Here is a 19584-nt window from a genome sequence, read left to right as displayed (position 1 = left end):
CTGCTGCGCCCGGAATTCCAAAGGGGGAAAATTGGGAGCCAGAGTACTGCTGTGCCTGAAATTCCAGACTGGGAAAGGGGGGAAAACTGGGAGCCAGAGTCCTGCTGTGCCCGGAATTCCAGACTGGGAATGGAGGGAAAACTGGGAGCCAGAGTCCTGCTGAGCCCGGAATTCCAAAGGGGGAAAGGGGGGAAAACTGGGAGCCAGAGTCCTGCTGTGCCTGGAATTCCGGACCGGGAAAGGGGGGAAACTGGGAGCCAGGGGCTGGAGGAGGGCAGGGAAGTCCTGGAAAAGGTTTGGGAGGCTTTGGGGAAGCTTTGTGGAAAAGGTTTGGGAATTTTCTGAGAAGGTTGGGGGGGTGTTGGGGAGGTTCTGGAGAATGTCTGGAAGGTTTTTACGGAGAAGGTTTGGAAAAGTTTGGGGAATGTTGGGGAGGTTCTGGATCAGGAAGCTTTGGGGAGGCTGGTGGTGAAGGTTTTGAGGTTCTGAGGAGGTTGGGGAGGTTCTGGAAGTTTGGGAGGTTTGGGGAATGTTGGGGAGGTTCTGGAGAAGGTTTTGGGGAGGTTCTGGAGGTTGGAGAGGTTTTGGGGAAAGGTTTGGGAAGTTTGGGTGTTCTGGGGAAGTTTTGGGAGGCTTTGGGGAAGCTTTGTGGAAAAGGTTTGGGAATTTTCTGAGAAGGTTGGGGGGGTGTTGGGGAGGTTCTGGAGAACGTCTGAAAGGTTTTTATGGAGAAGGTTTGGAAAAGTTTGGGGATAGTTGGGAAGTTCTGGATCGGGAGGTTTTGGGAAAGGCCTGTGGTGAGGTTTTTGAGGAGGTTCTGGAGGTTTGGGAGGTTTTGGGGAATGCTGGGGCGGTTCTGAGGAGGTTTTGGGGAAAGGTTTGGGAGGTTTGGGTGTTCTGGGGAAGTTTTGGGAGGCTTTGGACAATGTTGGGGAGGTTTTGGGGAACTTCTGGAGAAGGTTTGGTGGGGAGGTTCTGGGGAAGGTTCTGGGGAAGGTTTGGGAACTTTTTCAGAAGTTCTGGAGGAGGTTTGGTGAAGATTTTTGGAAGTTTTTGGAGAAGGTTCTGGAGGTTTTGGAGGACATTTGGGAACTCCTGGAGAAGGTCTTGGGAGGTTTTGGAAAAGGTTGGGGAGATCTGGGAGAAGATCTGGGAGGTTTTGAAGGAGGTTGGGAAGGTCTTGGATGAGGTTTGGGAGCTTTTTTGATGTTGGTAATCCCAAATCCACGAGCCAGAACCCCAACCCCATCCCAGCCTGATGCCAGGAATTACGATGGAATTTTTTCCCGTAAATTTGGGGGTTTTTGGGATTTTTTTCCCCCTCCACACTGCAATAATTCCGAGGAGGGGGCGAGGCCCATCCCAAATCCACGGAAAAGAGTGGATTGGGGTGGGGGGGTGATCCCGGCGCTCCCGGTTTTCCGCAGGGGATGAGAACCAGCCGGGCTGGCTCTGCCCTGACGAGGACAGGAAGAGCCGAGCTCCCTTCTGGTGCCCCATCCTGTCCTGCCACATTCCAGCCTTCTCCTCCAAAGCCTTGGATCTGCAGGTGAGAGCCGGAAAAACCCCGGATCCGGGCGGGAAGGGCACAAACCCCACCCTGGAGGGGTTGGAAAAACCCTGGATCTAGGCGGGAAAGGCACCAATCCCACCCTGGAGGGGTTGGAAAAAACCCCGGATCCGGGCGGGAAGGGCACAAATCCCGTTCCTGAGGGACTGGAAAACCCTTGGATCCAGCTGGGAAAGGCACCAATCCCAGTCTGGAGGGGATGGAAAAGGCAGGAATTGAGGCAATCCACCCTGGAAAGTTGGGAATAGCAGCTGGATCCCACATTTTGGGATCTGCACCGGCGTGCTGCCTGCTTGGGGTGATTGGGGTTCTCCATCCCCTTTCCCTTCATATCCGTGATTTTGGGGTGGAAAAGCACCAATCCCACAGTGGAGGGGCTGGGAAAGGCCGGGATTTGGGCATTCCAAGGGGCAAATTTGGGAATGGCAACCGGATCCCGAATTTTGGGGTTCCCACTGATCCCCTGCAAGTTTGGGATGATTTGGGTTCTCCATCCCATGTCCTTTCATATCCATGATTTTGGGGTGGAAAGGCACCAATCCCACAGTGGAGGGGCTGAAAAATGAAAGAATTGATGGAATCTTAGGGGGAAAGTTGGGAATGGCAGCTGGATCCCGAATTTTGGGGTTCCCACTTCCCAGGGGTTCCCACTTCCCAGGGGTTCCCACCCCTGCAAGTTTGGGGTGATTTGGGTTCTCCATCCCCTTTCCCTTCATATCCATGATTTTGGGGTGGAAAAGCACAAATCCCACAGTGGAGGGGCTGGAAAAGGCTGGGATTTGGGCATTCCAAGGGGGAAAGGTGGGAATGGCAGTTGGATCCCGAGTTTTGGGGTTCCCACTGATCCCCTGCAAGTTTGGGATGATTTGGGTTCTCCATCCCCTTTCCCTTCATATCCGTGATTTTGGGGTGGAAAAGCACAAATTCCACAGTGGAGGGACTGGAAAAGGCCGGGATTTGGGCATTCCAAGGGGCAAATTTGGGAATGGCACCTGGATCCTGAATTTTGGGGTTTCACTGATACCCTGCCTGCAAGTTTGGGATGTCATTTGGGTTCTCCATCCTGTGTCCCTTCATGTCCGTGATTTTGGGGTGGAAAAGCACAAATCCCACAGTGGAGTGGCTGGAAAATGAAGGAATTGATGGAATCTGAGGGGGGAAAGTTGGGAATGGCAGCCGGATCCTGAATTTTGGGGTTTCACTGATCCCCTGCAAGTTTGGGGCGATTTAGGTTCTCCATCCTGTGTCCTTTCATATCTGTGATTTTGGGGTGGAAAGGCACCAATCCCACAGTGGAGGGGCTGGGAAAGTCCGGGATTGGGGCATTCCAAGGGGGAAATGTGGGAATGGCAGCCGGATCCCGAATTTTGGTGTTCCCACTTCCCAGGGGTTCCCACCCCTGCAAGTTTGGGATGATTTGGGTTCTCCATCCCATGTCCCTTCATATCCATGATTTTGGGGTGGAAAGGCACCAATCCCACAGTGGAGAGGCTGGGAAAGGCTGGGATTGGGGCATTCCAAGGGGGAAAAGTTGGGAATGGCACCTGGATCCTGAATTTTGGTGTTTCACTGATCCCCTGCCTGCAAGTTTGGGATGATTTGGGTTCTCCATCCCGTGTCCCTTCATGTCCGTGATTTTGGGGTGGAAAAGCACAAATCCCACAGTGGAGGGGCTGGAAAATGAAGGAATTGATGGAATCTAAGGGAGGAAAGTTGGGAATGGCAGTTGGATCCCGAATTTTGGGGTTCCTTCTGATCCCCTGCGAGTTTGGGATGTGATTTGGGTTCTCCATCCCGTGTCCCTTCCTATCCGTGATTTTGGGGTGGAAAGGCACCAATCCCACAGTGGAGGGGCTGGAAAAGGCCGGGATTGGGGCATTCCAAGGGGAAATGTGGGAATGGCAGCCGGGCTGGATCCCAATCCAGTGTTTGGCCCCACAGCTCGGAGCTGCCGTGCACAATCCCGTCCATTCCTCGCTCCTGGGGTTCTCGGCCGTCAGCACCTCCCTGCCCCAGGGCTTCCTGTGGGTGAGCAGAGCCCGGAAAATGGGGCTGGTTGGGGTTATTTGGGGCTGTTTGGGGTTTATTTGGGGTTATTTGGGGTTATTTGGGGTTTGGGGTTATTTGGGGCTGTTTGGGGTTATTTGGGGTTTGCAATTATTCGGGGTTATTTGGGTTTTGGGTTTATTTGGGGTTATTTGGGGTTATTTGCGATTATTTGGGGTTATTTGGGGTTTGGGGTTATTTGGGGTTTGGGTTTATTTGGGGTTATTTGGGTTTTGGGTTTATTTGGGGTTATTTGGGGTTATTTGCGATTATTTGGGGTTTGGGTTTATTTGGGTTTATTTGGGGTTTATTTGGGGTTATTTGGGGTTTGCGATTATTTGGGGTTATTTGGGTTTTGGGGTTATTTGGGGTTATTTGGGGTTATTTGGGGTTATTTGCGATTATTTGGGGTTATTTGGGGTTTGGGGTTATTTGGGGTTTGGGGTTATTTGGGGTTTGGGTTTATTTGGGGTTATTTGGGGTTTGGGTTTATTTGGGGTTACTTGGGGTTATTTGGGGTTTGGGGTTATTTGGGGTTTGGGTTTATTTGGGATTTGGGGTTATTTAGGGTTTGGGATATGGGATGGCTCTGGCCAGAATCCACTTCCCAGGGATGTTCATTCCTGCTTTTCCTGCCCCATAGGTGGGAGGGGGGCAGGAGGGGGTGGGGGGACAGGTGGAGATCTCTGGGTGAGCACCACCCCAATGGATCCCAGGATTTGGGGTTATTTGGGATTTGGGGTTTTTTGGGTTTATTTGGGGTTTGGGGTTATTTGGGGTTTTGGATCTGGGACTGGGATTTGGGATGGCTCTGCTGGAATCCCGGGATGCTCATTCCCATTTTTCCCACCTTCCCCCAGGTGGGAGGGGGGCAGGAGGGGGCGGGCGGGCAGGTGGAGATCTTCTCCCTGAACCGCTCCGTGCCCCGAACCGTCAAATCCTTCCCGGTGCCGGCCCCGGTGCTGTGCATGGAATTCATCCCGGAGCCGCATCCCGAGGACCCCGCGGAGCAGGGATTGGGCCCGGAGCCAGCCCCCAGCGCCCCCCACCCCGCAGTGTGCCTGGGGCTGCAGGATGGGAGGTGAGAGCCCGAATCCCAGCACCCATCCCAAATCCCGGCTCCCATCCCAAATCCCAGGCACGATCCTGGATCCCAGCCCCAGTCCTGGATCCCAGCCCTGATCCTGGATCCCAGCTCCCATCCTGGATCCCAGTTCCTATCCTGGATCCCAGCCCAGATACTGGATCCCAGCTCCCATCCCAAATCCCAGCCCCGATCCTGGATCCCAGCTCCCATCCTGGATCCCAGCCCCGATCCCAGGTCCCAGCTCCCATCCCGGATCCCAGTCCCGATACTGGATCCCAGCCCCCATCCTGGATCCCAGCTCCCATCCCAAATCCCAGCTCCCATCCTGGATCCCAGACCTGATCCTGGATCCCAGCTCCCATCCTGGATCCCAGCTCCCATCCTGGATCCCAGCTCCCATCCCAGATCCCAGCCCCCATCCCAGATCCCAGATCCCATCCTGGATCCCAGCTCCCACCCTGCTCCCTCCCCGTGCTGCGGGGCTGATCCCAATCTCGATCCTGCTCTCTCGCCGCACTCTGGGGCTGATCCCAATCCTGATCCCGATCCCGTTCTCTCCCCCACGCTCCGGGGCCAATCCTGATCCCGATCCCGTTCTCTCCCCCATGTTCCGGGGCCAATCCTGATCCCGATCCTTCTCTCTCGCCGCACTCTGGGGCTGATCCCAATCCCGATCCCAATCCCAATCCCATTCTCTGCTCCACGCTCCAGGGCCAATCCTGATCCTGATCCTGTTCTCTCCCCCACGCTCCAGGGCCAATCCTGATCCCAATCCCGTTCTCTTCCCCATGCTCCGGGGCCAATCCTGATCCCGATCCCGTTCTCTCCTGGCTCTACGGGGCCAATCCCGATCTCAGATCCCAAGCCCCAATCCCGTTCTCTCCCTGTGCTCCGGGGCTGCTCCTGATCCCTGCCTGCGCTCCAGGGCTGATCCCAAATCCCAGCCCTGATCCCGCTGTCTCTCAGCGCTCCGGGGCTGATCCCGATGCCGATCCTGGGTTCTCTCCCCGTGCTGTGGGGCCAATCCTGATATCCCAATGATCCCAATCCTGATCTGCTCTCTCCCTGTGCTGTGGGGCCAATCCCAAATCCCAATGATCCCGATCCTGGGTTCTCTCCCTGTGCTATGGGGCCAATCCCAATCCCAATGATCCCGATCCTGGGTTCTCTCCCTGTGCTATGGGGCCAATCCCAATCCCAATGATCCCGATCCTGGGTTCTCTCCCTGTGCTATGGGGCCAATCCCAATCCCAATGATCCCGATCCTGGGTTCTCTCCCTGTGCTATGGGGCCAATCCCAATCCCAATGATCCCGATCCTGTTCTCTCCCCACGCTCTGGGGCCGATCCCAATGATGCCGATGATCCCGATGATCCTGATGATGCCGATGATGATAATGATGATGATGATGGTGCCGATGATCCCGATGATGATCATGCTGATGATGCCGATGACGATGATGACGATGATGCCGATCATGATGATGATGATGATCCTGATCATGATCCCGATGATGATGCTGCTGCTGATGATGATGGTGCCGATGATGCCGATGATGATGATGCCGATGATGATGATGACGATGGTGCCGATGATCCCGATGATGATCATGCTGTTGATGACGATGATGACGATGACGATGATGCCGATGATGATGATGATGATGATCCTGATCATGATCCCGATGGTGATCCCGATGATGATGATGGTGCCGATGATGACGATGATGGTGCCGATGATGATGATGATGATGACGATGATCCCAACGATGATGATGCCGATGATGATCCCAATGATGATGATGATGATGGTGCCGATGATGATGATGATTCCAATGATGATGATGATGATGATGGTGCTGATGATCCCAACGATGATGATGATGATGGTGCTGATGACCCCGATGATGCCGATGATGATGATGATGATGATGGTGCCGATGATCCCGATGATGATCCCGATGATGCCGATGATGATGGTGCCGATGATCCCGATGATGATCCCGATGATGATCCCAATGATGATGATGATGATGGTGCTGATGATCCCAATGATCCCGATGATGATGCCGATGATGATGATGCCGATGATCCCAACGATGATGATGATGATGGTGCTGATGACCCCGATGATGATCCCGATGATGCCGATGATGATGGTGCCGATGATCCCGATGATGATCCCGATGATGATCCCAATGATGATGATGATGATGGTGCTGATGATCCCAATGATCCCGATGATGATGCCGATGATGATGATGCCGATGATCCCAACGATGATGATGATGATGGTGCTGATGACCCCGATGATGCCGATGATCCCAATGATGATGATGATGATGGTGCTGATGATCCCGATGATCCCGATGATGATGCCGATGATGATGATGATGATGCCGATGATCCCAATGATGATGATGATGATGGTGCTGATGATCCCAATGATCCTGACAATGATTCCAATGATGATGATGATGATGATGATGATGGTGCCGCCGCCCGCCCGCAGCCTGCTGGTGTTCGGCGCGGTGGCGGCGGGCACGCCGGTGCTGCAGCGCTGCCGCGTGCCGGGCGCGGGGCCCGTGCTGTGCCTGCGGAACAGCCCCGCCTTCCTGCTGGCCGGGCTGCAGGACGGACGCGTGGCCGCCTTCCCCCGCACCCACGGTGAGCCCGGGACCGCCCCAGGGAACGGGGCTTGGGAACCCCAGGGAGCGGGATAAATCCCCCTGTGGGATAAATCACCCTGTGGGATAAATCACCCTGTAGGATAAATCACCATTTAGGATAAATCCCCCTTTGGGATAAATCACCCTTTAGGATAAATCCCCCTTTAGGATAAATCACCCTTTAGGATAAATGCCCCTGTAGGATAAATCACCCTTTGGGATAAATCCCCCAGTGGGATAAATCCCCATTTAGGATAAATCCCCCTGTAGGATATCCTGTCAGGATTGGGATAAATCCCCCTTTAGGATAAATCACCCTTTAGGATAAATGCCCCTGTAGGATAAATCACCCTTTGGGATAAATCCCCCTGTGGGATAAATCCCCCTTTAGGATAAATCACCCTGTGGGATAAATCCCCCTGCAGGATAAATCACCCTGTGGGATAAATCCCCCTTTAGGATAAATTCCCGTTTAGGATAAATGCCCCTTTAGGATAAATCCCTCTGTAGGATAAATCACCCTGCAGGATAAATCCCCATTTAGGATAAATCCCCCTTTAGGAAAAATCCCCATTTAGGATAAATCCCCCTTTAGGATAAATCACCCTTTAGGATAAATCCCCCTTTAGCATAAATCCCCCTGTGGGATAAATTCCCCTTTAGGATAAATTCCCTTTTAGGATAAATTCCCGTTTAGGATATCCCACATGGATTGGGATGGATCTCTGTTTGGGATATTCCATCGGGATTTGGATGAATCCCCCTTTAGGATATCCTATTGGGATTGGGATAAATCCCCCTTTGGGATAAATTCCCCTTTAGGATAAATCCCCATATAGGATAAATCCCCCTTTAGGATATCCCACATGGATTGGGATGGATCTGTGTTTGGGATATCCCACATGGATTGGGATGGATCTGTGTTTGGGATAGCCTGTTGGGTTTGGGACAAATCCCCCTTTGGGATAAATTCCCCTTTAGGATAAATCCCCATTTAGGATAAATCCCCCTTTAGGATAAATCCCCCTGTAGGATATCCTATCAGGATTGGGATAAATTCCCCTTTAGGATAAATCCCCCTTTAGGATAAATCCCCCTGTAGGATATCCCACATGGATTGGGATGGATCTGTGTTTGGGATGTCCCATCAGGATTGGGATGAATCCCCATCTGGGATATCCCGTCGGAATTGGGATGGATCTGTGTTTGGGATATTCCATCAGGATTGGGATGGATCCGTGTTAGGGATACCCTGTTGGGATTGGGATGGATCCCCGTTTGGGATATCCCGTTGGGATTGGGATGGATCTGTGTTTGGGATGTCCCGTCGGGATTGGGATGAATCCCCATTTAGGATAAATCCCCCTTTAGGATATCCTATTGGGATTGGGATAAATCCCCCTTTAGAATAAATCTCCATTTAGGATATCCCACATGGATTGGGATGGATCTGTGTTTGGGATACCCTGTCGAGATTGGGATGGATCTGTGTTTGGGATGTCCTGTTGGGTTCGGGATAAATCCCCCTTTAGGCTAAATTCCCCTTTAGGATATCCCATTAGGATTGGGATGGATCCCTGTTTGGGAAATCCCATCAGGATAAATCCCCCTTTAGGAAATCCTATCAGGATTGGGATAAATCCCTGTTTGGGATAAATGCCCATGTGGGATATCTCGTCAGGATGAATCCATATTTAGGATTGATATTTGGAATATCCTGTTGGGATTGGGATAAATCCCTGCTTAGGATAAAGCCCCCTTTAGGATATCCCATGGGAATGAATCCATATTTAGAATCAATATTTAGGATATCGTGTTGGGAGTGGGATAGATCCCCCTTTAGGATATCCCATCGGGATTGGGATGAATCCCTGTTTAGGATAAATCCCCATTTAGGATATTCCATCGGGATAAATTCCTATTTAGGATATCCCATCAGGATAAATCCCTGTTTAGAATAAATCCCCATTTAGGACATCCCATGGGAATGAATCCATATTTTGGGTCAATCCTGTTGGGATTGGGATAAATTCCCACTTAGGATGCCCCCTCTGGATAAATCTGATTGAGGATTTCCCATTTTGGATAAATCCCCATTTTTCCTTTCTTTTCCCAATATTTTTCCCTTCCCTTGGCAGCTCCAGGACAGGAAAATCTACTTTTCCTGTGGGGGATCCAAACAAACTCGTTTTGGGGGAAAACCTTGGGGAAATGGTCCTGGAGAGGGGCTGCTGCAAGATCCAGGGTGGGATCACATGGAATGGGAATTTTTGCCTTCCCAAAATTCCCGGTGTTGGGGCTGGAAATGCCCTTGGTCCCCACCACCTCCCCCAGGTGGAAAATTCCCTTTATTCCCTGGATTTTGGGGTCGTTTTCCCGGGATTTGGCTCAGGCTGAGGCCCCATCCTGCTGCGATCCCTCTCCTGCAGGAATCCCTGGGTTGGGAAATTCCCGGTTTCCATCACTAGAGGGTTGGGGAGAGCCGGGAATCCGGCGGAGTTTCCAGACACAATTCCGGGTTTTCTCCAGGAAAAGCTGCAGGAAGCGGCACCTGGCTCAATCCCGAGCCACCAAATCCCCCTAAACTCGGATTTTTGGGATTGTGCCCATTCCCTTTTGGAAGTGATGGCAGCGCTGGGAGCCAATTAGAGCGATTTAATTAATTTTAATTGATTAAACAGCAGCCACGGGGGGGAGTTCTTCACCTCATCCCGATTTTTTTTGGGAGGAATGAGCTTCCCTGGAAATTGGGATATGCTGGGAGCAGGGCTTGGAGCATCCAAAGGCTCCAGATTCCTGGGATCCGAGGGTTTGGATACAACAACATGGATTGGGAATAAAAAGAAGGAAAGGAATGATGGGCCAGAGCCTCTGGCCTGGATTCATCCCAATCCAGCTGCTCCCGGATGGGATCCTCGGGATTGGGCCTGGAGTGGCCCTTTCGGAGCAAATCCATTAAAAAAAAGGGAATTTGGGCTTTTCCAAGGAGCCCTAAGGGTGGAGGTGGCCGCTCCTTCCCTGCTCCAGTGCCGTGTGCGGCAGGAAAAGGGAATTTTGGGAATATTGGGAGGTGGGAATGACATTCCTGGTGACTCCTGGGGGAGCTCAGCCGCACCTGGAGCTTCCCGGCTGTGCCGAGTTCCCTGTTTTCCCTTTTCCCTGTTTCCCTGTTCCACATGTGCTCAGCATTCCCTCTTTTCCCTGTTATCCCATTCCGTGTGTGCTCAGCATTCCCTGTTTCCCTGTTCCAGATGTGCTCAGCATTCCCTCTTTTCCCTGTTACCCTGTTCCACATGTGCTCAGCATTCCCTGTTTTCCCTGTTATCCCGTTCCATGTGTGCTCAGCATTCCCTGTTTTCCCTGTTTCCCTGTTATCCCATTCCATGTGTGCTCAGCATTCCCTCTTTTCCCTGTTATCCCATTCCATGTGTGCTCAGCATTCCGTTTTCCCTTTTCCCTGTTATCCCGTTCCATGTGTGCTCAGCATTCCCTCTTTTCCCTATTTTCCCTGTTATCCCATTCCATGTGTGCTCAGCATTCCCTGTTTTCCATAACCCTGTTCCATGTGTGCCGAGCGTTCCATGTTTTTCCTGTTATCCCGTTCCCTTTTATCCCAGTCCCCATTATCCCATCCCCTGTTGTTGCCCTGTTCCCTGTTGTTATCCCATTGCCCGTTATCCCATCCCATTGTCCCATTCCCTGTTATTCTGTTTCCATTATTCAGTTCCATGTTTTCCCATTCCATGTTTTCCTGTTCCCTGTTATCCCATTCCTGACCCCATTCCCAGTGATCCCGTTCCAGAGGGTTTATGGGATGTGGATGCTCCGGGTGGGGTCGGGGCCGTTCCCTGTTATCCCATTCCTGACCCCATTCCTGGTGATCCCATTCCAGAGAGTTTGTGGGATGCGGGCTCGGTGCGGATGCTCCGGGTGGGATCGGGGCCCTTCCCTGGCCCCATTCCTGACCCCATTCCTGGTGATCCCATTCCAGAGGGTTTATGGGATGCGGATGCTCCGGGTGGGGTCGGGGCCCTTCCCAGGCCCCATTCCTGACCCCATTCCCGGTGATCCCGTTCCAGAGGGTTTATGGGATGCGGGCTCAGTGCGGGTGCTCCAGGTGGGATTGGGGCCTTTCCCAGGCCCTATTCCTGACCCCATTCCTGACCCCATTCCTGACGCCATTCCCGGTGATCCCATTCCAGAGGGTTTATGGGACGCGGGCTCAGTGTGGGTGCTCCAGGTGGGATTGGGGCCTTTCCCAGGCCCCATTCCTGACCCCATTCCCGGTGATCCCGTTCCAGAGGGTTTATGGGATGCGGATGCTCCGGGTGGGATTGGGGCCCTTCCCTGTTATCCCATTCCTGACGCCATTCCCGGTGATCCCGTTCCAGAGGGTTTATGGGATGCAGGCTCGGTGCAGGTGCTCCAGGTGGGATTGGGGTCCTTCCCTGGCCCCATTCCTGACGCCATTCCCGGTGGTCCCGTTCCAGAGGGTTTATGGGATGCAGATGCTCCGGGTGGGGTCAGGGCCCTTCCCTGTTATCCCATTCCTGACCCCATTCCCGGTGGTCCCGTTCCAGAGGGTTTATGGGATGTGGATGCTCCGGGTGGGGTTGGGGCCCTTCCCTGTTACCCATTCCTGACGCCATTCCCGGTGATCCCGTTCAGAGGGTTTATGGGATGCGGATGCTCTGGGTGGGATTGGAGCCTTTCCCAGGCCCCATTCCTGACCCCATTCCCGGTGATCCCGTTCCAGAGGGTTTATGGGATGCAGGCTCGGTGTGGGTGCTCCAGGTGGGATTGGGGCCCTTCCCTGGCCCCATTCCTGACCCCATTCCCAGTGATCCCGTTCCAGAGGGTTTATGGGATGCAGGCTCGGTGCAGGTTCTCCAGGTGGGATTGGGGCCTTTCCCAGGCCCCATTCCTGACCCCATTCCCGGTGATCCCGTTCCAGAGGGTTTATGGGATGCGGATGCTCTGGGTGGGATTGGAGCCTTTCCCAGGCCCCATTCCTGACCCCATTCCCGGTGATCCCGTTCCAGAGGGTTTATGGGACGCGGGCTCGGTGCGGGTGCTCCAGGTGGGCTCGGGCCCCGTGCGGGCGCTGCTGGTGCTGGAGGAGTCGCTCTGGGCCAGCTCCCAGAACCTCGTCAGCGTCCTGGGAACACCCGAACTGCAGAGCCAGGTACGGGAACAGCGGGATCGGGATCGGGAATGGGATCGGGATCGGGGATGGGGATGGCAGCGGGAACAACGGGAATGGGATCGGGAACGGGGATAGGGATGGCAGCGGGAACAACAGGAATGGGATCGGGAACGGAGATGGGGATGGGATCGGGAATGGGAAAGGGAACAGGAATGGGAGTGGGACTGGGAAGAGGGACAGGAAGAAGAATGGGAATGGGAGCGGCAATGGGAATGGGAATGGGATCAGGAACAGGTACGGGAATGGGAATGGGAGTGGAAACAGGAATGGGAATGGGATCAGGAGTGGGTATGGGAATGGGAACAGGAAGAGGAAAAAGAATGGGAGTGGGAATGGGATCAGGAATGGGAGTGGGAATGGGAACAGGAAGAGGAAGAATGGGAATGGGAATGGGAATGGGAATGGGAATGGGAATGGGAATGGGAGTGGGAATGGGAACAGGAGCAGAAATGGGTATGGGAATGGGAACAGGAAGAAGAAGAAGAATGGGAGTGGGAATGGGAATGAGGACAGTAACAGGAAGAAGAATGGGAATGGGATCAGGAATGGGAGTGGGAATGGGAACAGGAAGAGAAAGAAGAATGGGAATCGGATCAGGAATGTGTATGGAAATGGGAACAGGAAGAAGAAGAAGAATGGGAACGGGAATGAGGACAGGAACAGGAAGGAGAATGGGATCAGGAATGTGTATGGGAATGGGAACAGGAAGAGGAAAAATGGGAGTGGGAATGGGAATGGGAATGGGAACAGGAACAGGAATGGGTATGGGAAGGGCAATGTGGAGTGGGAAGAAGAATGGGAAGACGCCCCGGAAGGAGCTTGGAGTGGGGCTGGATTCTGGCAGGGAGGGCTGGGAGACGAATTCCTGGTGGAGCTCTGTGCTCCCAGAGCAGGAATTCTGGGAATCCCCCAGCACCATTGTGAGGCACAACCCCAACCGTCCCGCTGATGGTGCGGGCGGGTCTGGATGGCCTCCATCCGCCTGTTCCTGGGAATTGTGGGAATTCCGGGAATGCCGCTAATCCCGGGAATGCCGTGCACCCCCAGCACTGTTTCGAGGCGCACCCCGAGCCCGCGGCGGCGGTGACGCTGATGGTGCAGGCGGGTCTGGATGGCCTCCATCCGCCTGTTCCTTGGGATTGTGGGAATAGTGGGAATTCCGGGAATGCTGCTAATCCCGGGAATGCCGGGCACCCCCAGCACTGTTTCGAGGCGCACCCCGAGCCCGCGGCGGCGGTGACGCTGATGGTGCGGGCGGGTCTGGATGGCCTCCATCCGCCTGCTCCCGGGGATTGTGGGAATCTTGGGAATTCCGGGAATGTCGGTAATCCCGGGAATGCCGTGCACCCCCAGCACTGTTTCGAGGCGCACCCCGAGCCCGCGGCGGCGGTGACGCTGATGGTGCGGGCGGGCAGCGGGGTCTGGATGGCCTTCGCCGAGGGCTCCTCCATCCGCCTGTTCCACACCGAGACCCAGGAGCACCTGCAGGAGATCAACGTGGCCACCAGGACCACCCTGCTGCTGCCCGGTGAGTAATTAACTGTTAATTAGGTCATTAATTAATGGTCCAGGGGGAATTGGGGAATGGGACCACCCTGCTGCTGCCCGGTGAGCAATTAACCGTTAATTAGGTCATTAATTAATGGATTCATGGGACTGAGGGAATGGGACCACCCTGCTGCTGCCCAGTGAGCAATTAATGATTGATTAGGGTAATTAATTAATGGATCCATGGGGAATCAGGGAATGGGGCATCCCAGGGTGTCCCACCAGGATCCTCGGCTTTCCCAAGGAACAGGGCGGGGATGGAGCTGGGCAGGAATTGTCCCTGGATCCCATATTTGTTCTGGGATCCCATCCCTGGATCCTGACTTCACGCCCTGATCCCTTCCCTGGATCCCAAATTTGTTCCGTGATCCCACCCCTGGATCCCAACTTTGTCCCGTGATCCCATCCCTGTCCCATCCTGGGTTATCCCAGCCTCATTCCCGTTCCCGCTCCAAGTTATCCCAGCCTCATTCCCACTCTACAGCTCCATAATCCCTTCATTAGTCCCGAGCACCAGACTCCTGTAATTCCCTCTTTTTTCCCCTTTTCCCTCTTTTTCCTGGTCATGTCCTGATATCCCGATCTCCTGGTATCCCACCCATCCCTGCATTCCCGAGCAGGAGTGTTGGGATTAAACCCCTTGGAATTCCTGCTCCCAAACCCTCTGGAATGCGGCAGCTCCTCCATGAGCCACAGCGCCGCAGATTTATCGATTCCTCCGGATTAATCACTTCCCTTGGATTCATCTTTCCCTGGATCCCTCTCTTTCCCTGGGTCAAGCTTTCCCTGGATTTATCTCTTTCCCTGGATTTATTGCTTTCCCAACTCCCGCTAACTCCCTCCCATAAAATCCTCATTTCCTGTCGGAATCTTGCTTTTCTCCCACTTCTTCCTTTTCCCTCTCTTAATTCCTTCCTATTCCCAGCGCTCCCCTCGGGGTGTGGACCTGCCGGGATCTTCCCGAGGCCGATCCCTATGGAAACCCCGTGGCTGGGCCGTGGGGCTCTCCCTGATCCCGGCTTTTCCCGGCTTTTCCCGCTGCAGGGCAGAAGCTCGTGCGCGTCACCAGCCTCCTGCTGTGCCAGGGCTCGCTCTGGGTGGGGACGGATCTGGGAATCATCGTCCTGCTGCCCGTGCCGCGCCTGGAGGGCATCCCCAAAATCACCGGTGAGCCCCGCAGCCTTCCCGGGAAACCAGCCGTGTTCCTGGAGAAACGGCGACCATTCCCAAAGAACGGCGTTGTTCCCAAAAAACAGCTTTGCTCCCAAAAACCAGCGTTGTTCCCAAAAAACAGCACCATTTCCGAAAAAAAAGCACTGTTCCCAAAACCCAGTGCCATACCCAAAAACCCAGTGCCATTCCCAAAAACCAGCACCATTCCCAAAAAAAAAAAAGCACTGTTCCCAAAAAATGGCTTTGCTCCCAAAAAACAGTTGTTCCCAAAAACCGGCGCCATTCCCAAAAAAAAGCACTGTTCCCCAAAAAAATGGCTTTGTTCCCAAAAAATGGCTTTGTTCCAAAAAACCAGTGCCATTCCCAAAAACCCAGTGCTATACCCAAAACCCAGCGCCATTCCCAAAAACCCAGCGCCATTCCCAAAAACCCAGCGCCATTCCCAAAACCCAGCACCATTCACCATTCCCAAAAACCCAGCACCATTCCCAAAAACCCAGCGCCATTCCCAAAACCCAGTGCCATTCCCAAAACCCAGTGCCATTCCCAAAACCCAGTGCCATTCCCAAAACCCAGTGCCATTCCCAAAAACCCAGTGCCATTCCCAAAACCCAGTGCCATTCCCAAAAACCCAGTGCCATTCCCAGCCCGATCCCAGCCTATTCCCAGCCCATTCCCAGCCCATTCCTGGTTTGTTCCCATGCCAATCCCATTGTTTCCATTCACAGCCCATTCCCAGCTTATTCCCAGCTCATTCCCATCCCGATTTCACTGTTCCCATTCCCAGCCCATTCCTGGGCTCACTCCCATCCTGATTCCCCTGTTTTCTGTTCCCGACCTATTCCCCATCTCATTCCCATCCCAATCCTGCTGTTTCCATTCCCATTCCCATCCCAATCTTGCTGTTCCTATTCCCAGCCCATTCCTAGGCTCTTTCTGTTCCCATCCTGCTGTTTCCATTCCTATTCCCCATCTCATTCCCATCCCAATTCCGCCGTTTCCGTTCCCATTCCCAGCCTCTTCCCAGACTCATTCCCATCCCTATCCTGCTGTTTCCATTCCCATTCCCATCCCAATCCCGCTGTTCCTGTTCCCAGCCCATTCCCAGGCCATTCCCATCCCGCTGTTCCCGTTCCCATTCCCAGCCCATTCCCAGACTCATTCCCATCCCATCCCAATCCCGCTGTTTCCGTTCCCATTCCCAGCCTCTTCCCAGACTCATTCCCATCCCTATCCTGCTGTTTCCATTCCCATTCCCATCCCAATCCCGCTGTTCCTGTTCCCAGCCCATTCCCAGGCCATTCCCATCCTGCTGTTCCTGTTCTCATTCCCAGCCTCTTGCCAGACTCATTCCCATCCCAATCCCGCTCTTCCTGCTCCCAGCCCATTCCCAGAGTCATTCCCATCCCAATCCCGCTGTTCCTGCTCCCAGCCCATTCCCAGCCCATTCCCAGACTCATTCCCATCCCATTCCCATCCTGCTGTTCCTGTTCCCATTCCCAGCCTCTTGCCAGACTCATTCCCATCCCAATCCCGCTCTTCCCGCTCCCAGCCCATTCCCAGAGTCATTCCCATCCCAATCCCGCTGTTCCTGCTCCCAGCCCATTCCCAGCCCATTCCCAGACTCATTCCCATCCCAATCCTGCTGTTCCTGTTTCCAGCCCATTCCCAGACTCATTCCCATCCCAATCCCACTGTTCCTGCTCCCAGCCCATTCCCAGCCCATTCCCAGACTCATTCCCATCCCGATCCTCCTGTTTCCATTCCCATTCCCATCCCAATCCTGCTGTTCCTGCTCCCAGCCCATTCCCAGCCCATTCCCAGACTCATTCCCATCCCAATCCTGCTCTTCCTGCTCCCAGCCCATTCCCGGCCCATTCCCGGACTCATTCCCGCTGTTCCCGTTCCCGCTCCCAGCCGATCCCGCTGTTTTCCAGGCAAGGGCATGGTGTCCCTGAACGGCCACGCCGGCCCCGTGCAGTTCCTGGCGCTGGCTCTGAGCACTTTGGCCCCCGACGCCCTCCGTGCCGAGCAGGACGAGCCGGACGAGGCCGAGGAGGAGAAATCCCCGGATCCAGAGGGGCTCCAACCGCGGGAAATGCGGAAAAAAGGGATTCTGTTACAATACCGCCTGCGCTCCACCGCCCACCTGCCCGGCCAGCTGCTCTCCGTGCGGGAAGCGGTGCCGGGAACGCCGGGAACGCCGGGACACGCCGAGGAGGACGGATCCATCTACGAGCTGGCCGACGATCCCGACGTCTGGGTGCGCAGCCGGCCCTGCTCCCGGGATTCTTCCCGCAAGGAAATCTCCTCGGTGGCCATCGTCTCCGGAGGCCGCGGGTACCGGGATTTCCGGGCGGAATCCGCGCGCCGCTCCGGAGCCGCCGACAGCTCCCTGCTCATCTGGCAGCTCCCGCTGGCGCTCTGAGCCCGCCTGGAATTCCCGAATTTCCTACCTCAGGAGTCCCCCCGAATTCCCGGGAGCGGCGCTTGAGCCGCTGCGAGGAAAAAAAAAACTGGGAAAGATGCGGGATTCTCCCCCAGATCCGGCGGATCCGGAGTTGGGAGCGGCGGGGTTTTCCCGGTTTCCCTGCGTGTGTGTGTGCGTGTGTGTGTGTGGGTAATCCCTAGAGATAGAAATCCCTGGATTATAAATAGGATGTAAATTATTACCTGTAAAAAGAAGGAATCTGTATATATTGGGAATGCCGGGAAGAGCAGGAGCAGCTCCCGAAAAAGCGGCTCCGGCTGCAATATCCACTCCTGTTCCCGACTGGGAATTTGAGGATCTTCCATACTAAAATCCCCTGGATTTGGGGGCCGAGCCTGCTCGGCTTCCCGAGGAAAGGAAAACAGGGGCAGCGTGGAAATAAATCTCATAGGAATGGCCGTGATTTCCTTGGTTTGTGGCTTCAGGGCTTTTCTGGGATTTGGGAGCAGCATTCCAAGGGTTCTGTTCCCCTGGGAATGCTCCAGGATGGGGCTTAGAGCAGCCTGAGAATCCAGGTTTCCAAGGGAATGGGATGAGCTTCCAGATGATTCCTGGAATTCTGATGCACCCCCTGGCACTGCACATCCTAAAAATCAGGTTAAAACCCCCCAAATTTCCTCTTTTCCCACTGGGAATGGGGTGGGATGGAGGGAAGATCCATCCCTCATTCCTCTACTTCTGCCCTCTCCATCAGCACCGGAAAAATCCCAGCTGGGGGAGTCAGGAACTCATCCTGGGACTGGATCCATTCCTGCCTGTAACAGGAATTCCACGGGGAGCATCCCAGTGATGGGATGGATATTCCCGAGAATTGGAGCTGCTGGTGGATATTTCATCTTCACCCCAAACCTCTTGGGGATATTCTCCCTCCTCATCCCAACCCTCTCAGGGATATTCTCTCTGTCCTTGTCCCAGCTCTCCCAGGAGTGTGTTCCATCTTCATCCCAACCCTCTCATGGATATTCCCTCCTCATCCCAACCCTCTCAGGGATATTCCCTCCATCTTCATCCCATCCCTCTCAGGGATATTCCCTCCTCATCCCAACCCTCTCAGGGAAATTCCCTCCTCATCCCAACCCTCTCAGGGATATTTTCTCTATCCTCATCGCAGCCCTCCCAGGAGTGTTCCTTCTTCATCCCAACCCTCTCAGGGATATTCCCCCCATCTTCATCCCATCCCTCTCAGGGATATTCTCTCTATCCTCATCCCAACCCTCTCAGGGATATTCCCTCCCTCCTCATCCCAACCCTCTCAGGAATATTCCCTTCTCATCCCATCCCTCTCAGGGATATTCCCTCCTCATCCCAACCCTCTCAGGGATATTCCCTCCTCATCCCAACCCTCTCAGGGATATTCCCTCCTCATCCCAATCCTCTCAGGGATATTCCCTCCTTGTCCCAGCCCTCATTGCATCCTTGGAATCCATGGAGCTGCCACTGCCCCCACGGGGCCGATCCAGCTCCAGGGGCTGAAACGATCCCAAAGAAAAGCGGATTTGCTGCTCCCGCTCCCTCTGAGCCAGGCACTCAGCTGATTGTCCGAGGCCAGCGCTGCTGCTTTTCCCACATTTCCCATTCCGGGCTGGGAATTTGGGTCAGGGGGTTGATTCCAGGGCAGGCCCCGCTCCTGCCTGCCCCGGGGCTCCCGTGTTGGACACCGGCTGCGCCGCCCGCCTTGGGGACATCAGGTGGCATCGAGTGACACTCGGAGGCTTTCCATGCCTCATCCCGGCACGGCTCAGCTGCTCCGGGCGCCGGGGAGCTGGGAATGCTCCGGATCCAGGGATTTCATGGT

The 19584-nt window shown here is 54.4% G+C and overlaps 1 protein-coding gene across 1 annotated transcript in view; it reads left to right on the top strand.

Annotated features, from left to right (window-relative positions):
* ARHGEF10L (Rho guanine nucleotide exchange factor 10 like) overlaps window positions 1–17863 on the top strand; it is a 54621-nt gene extending 36758 nt beyond the window's left edge. The window contains exons 16-23 of the mRNA XM_084220387.1: window positions 1428–1549; window positions 3512–3598; window positions 4477–4697; window positions 6054–7369; window positions 12414–12556; window positions 13931–14105; window positions 15170–15292; window positions 17236–17863. Of these exons, the coding sequence (XP_084076513.1) occupies window positions 1428–1549; window positions 3512–3598; window positions 4477–4697; window positions 6054–7369; window positions 12414–12556; window positions 13931–14105; window positions 15170–15292; window positions 17236–17726 (2678 nt within the window). The 3' untranslated portion in view covers window positions 17727–17863. The remainder of the gene's footprint in view (window positions 1–1427; window positions 1550–3511; window positions 3599–4476; window positions 4698–6053; window positions 7370–12413; window positions 12557–13930; window positions 14106–15169; window positions 15293–17235) is intronic.
* Window positions 17864–19584: the final 1721 nt, after the last annotated feature.

Source organism: Fringilla coelebs (genome assembly GCF_963513975.1).
Source record: "Fringilla coelebs genome assembly, chromosome: 22".
NCBI classification, from domain to species: Eukaryota; Metazoa; Chordata; class Aves; order Passeriformes; family Fringillidae; genus Fringilla; species Fringilla coelebs.
Note: the sequence above shows the minus strand (reverse complement) of the source record. Positions and strands in the feature narration are given on the sequence as shown.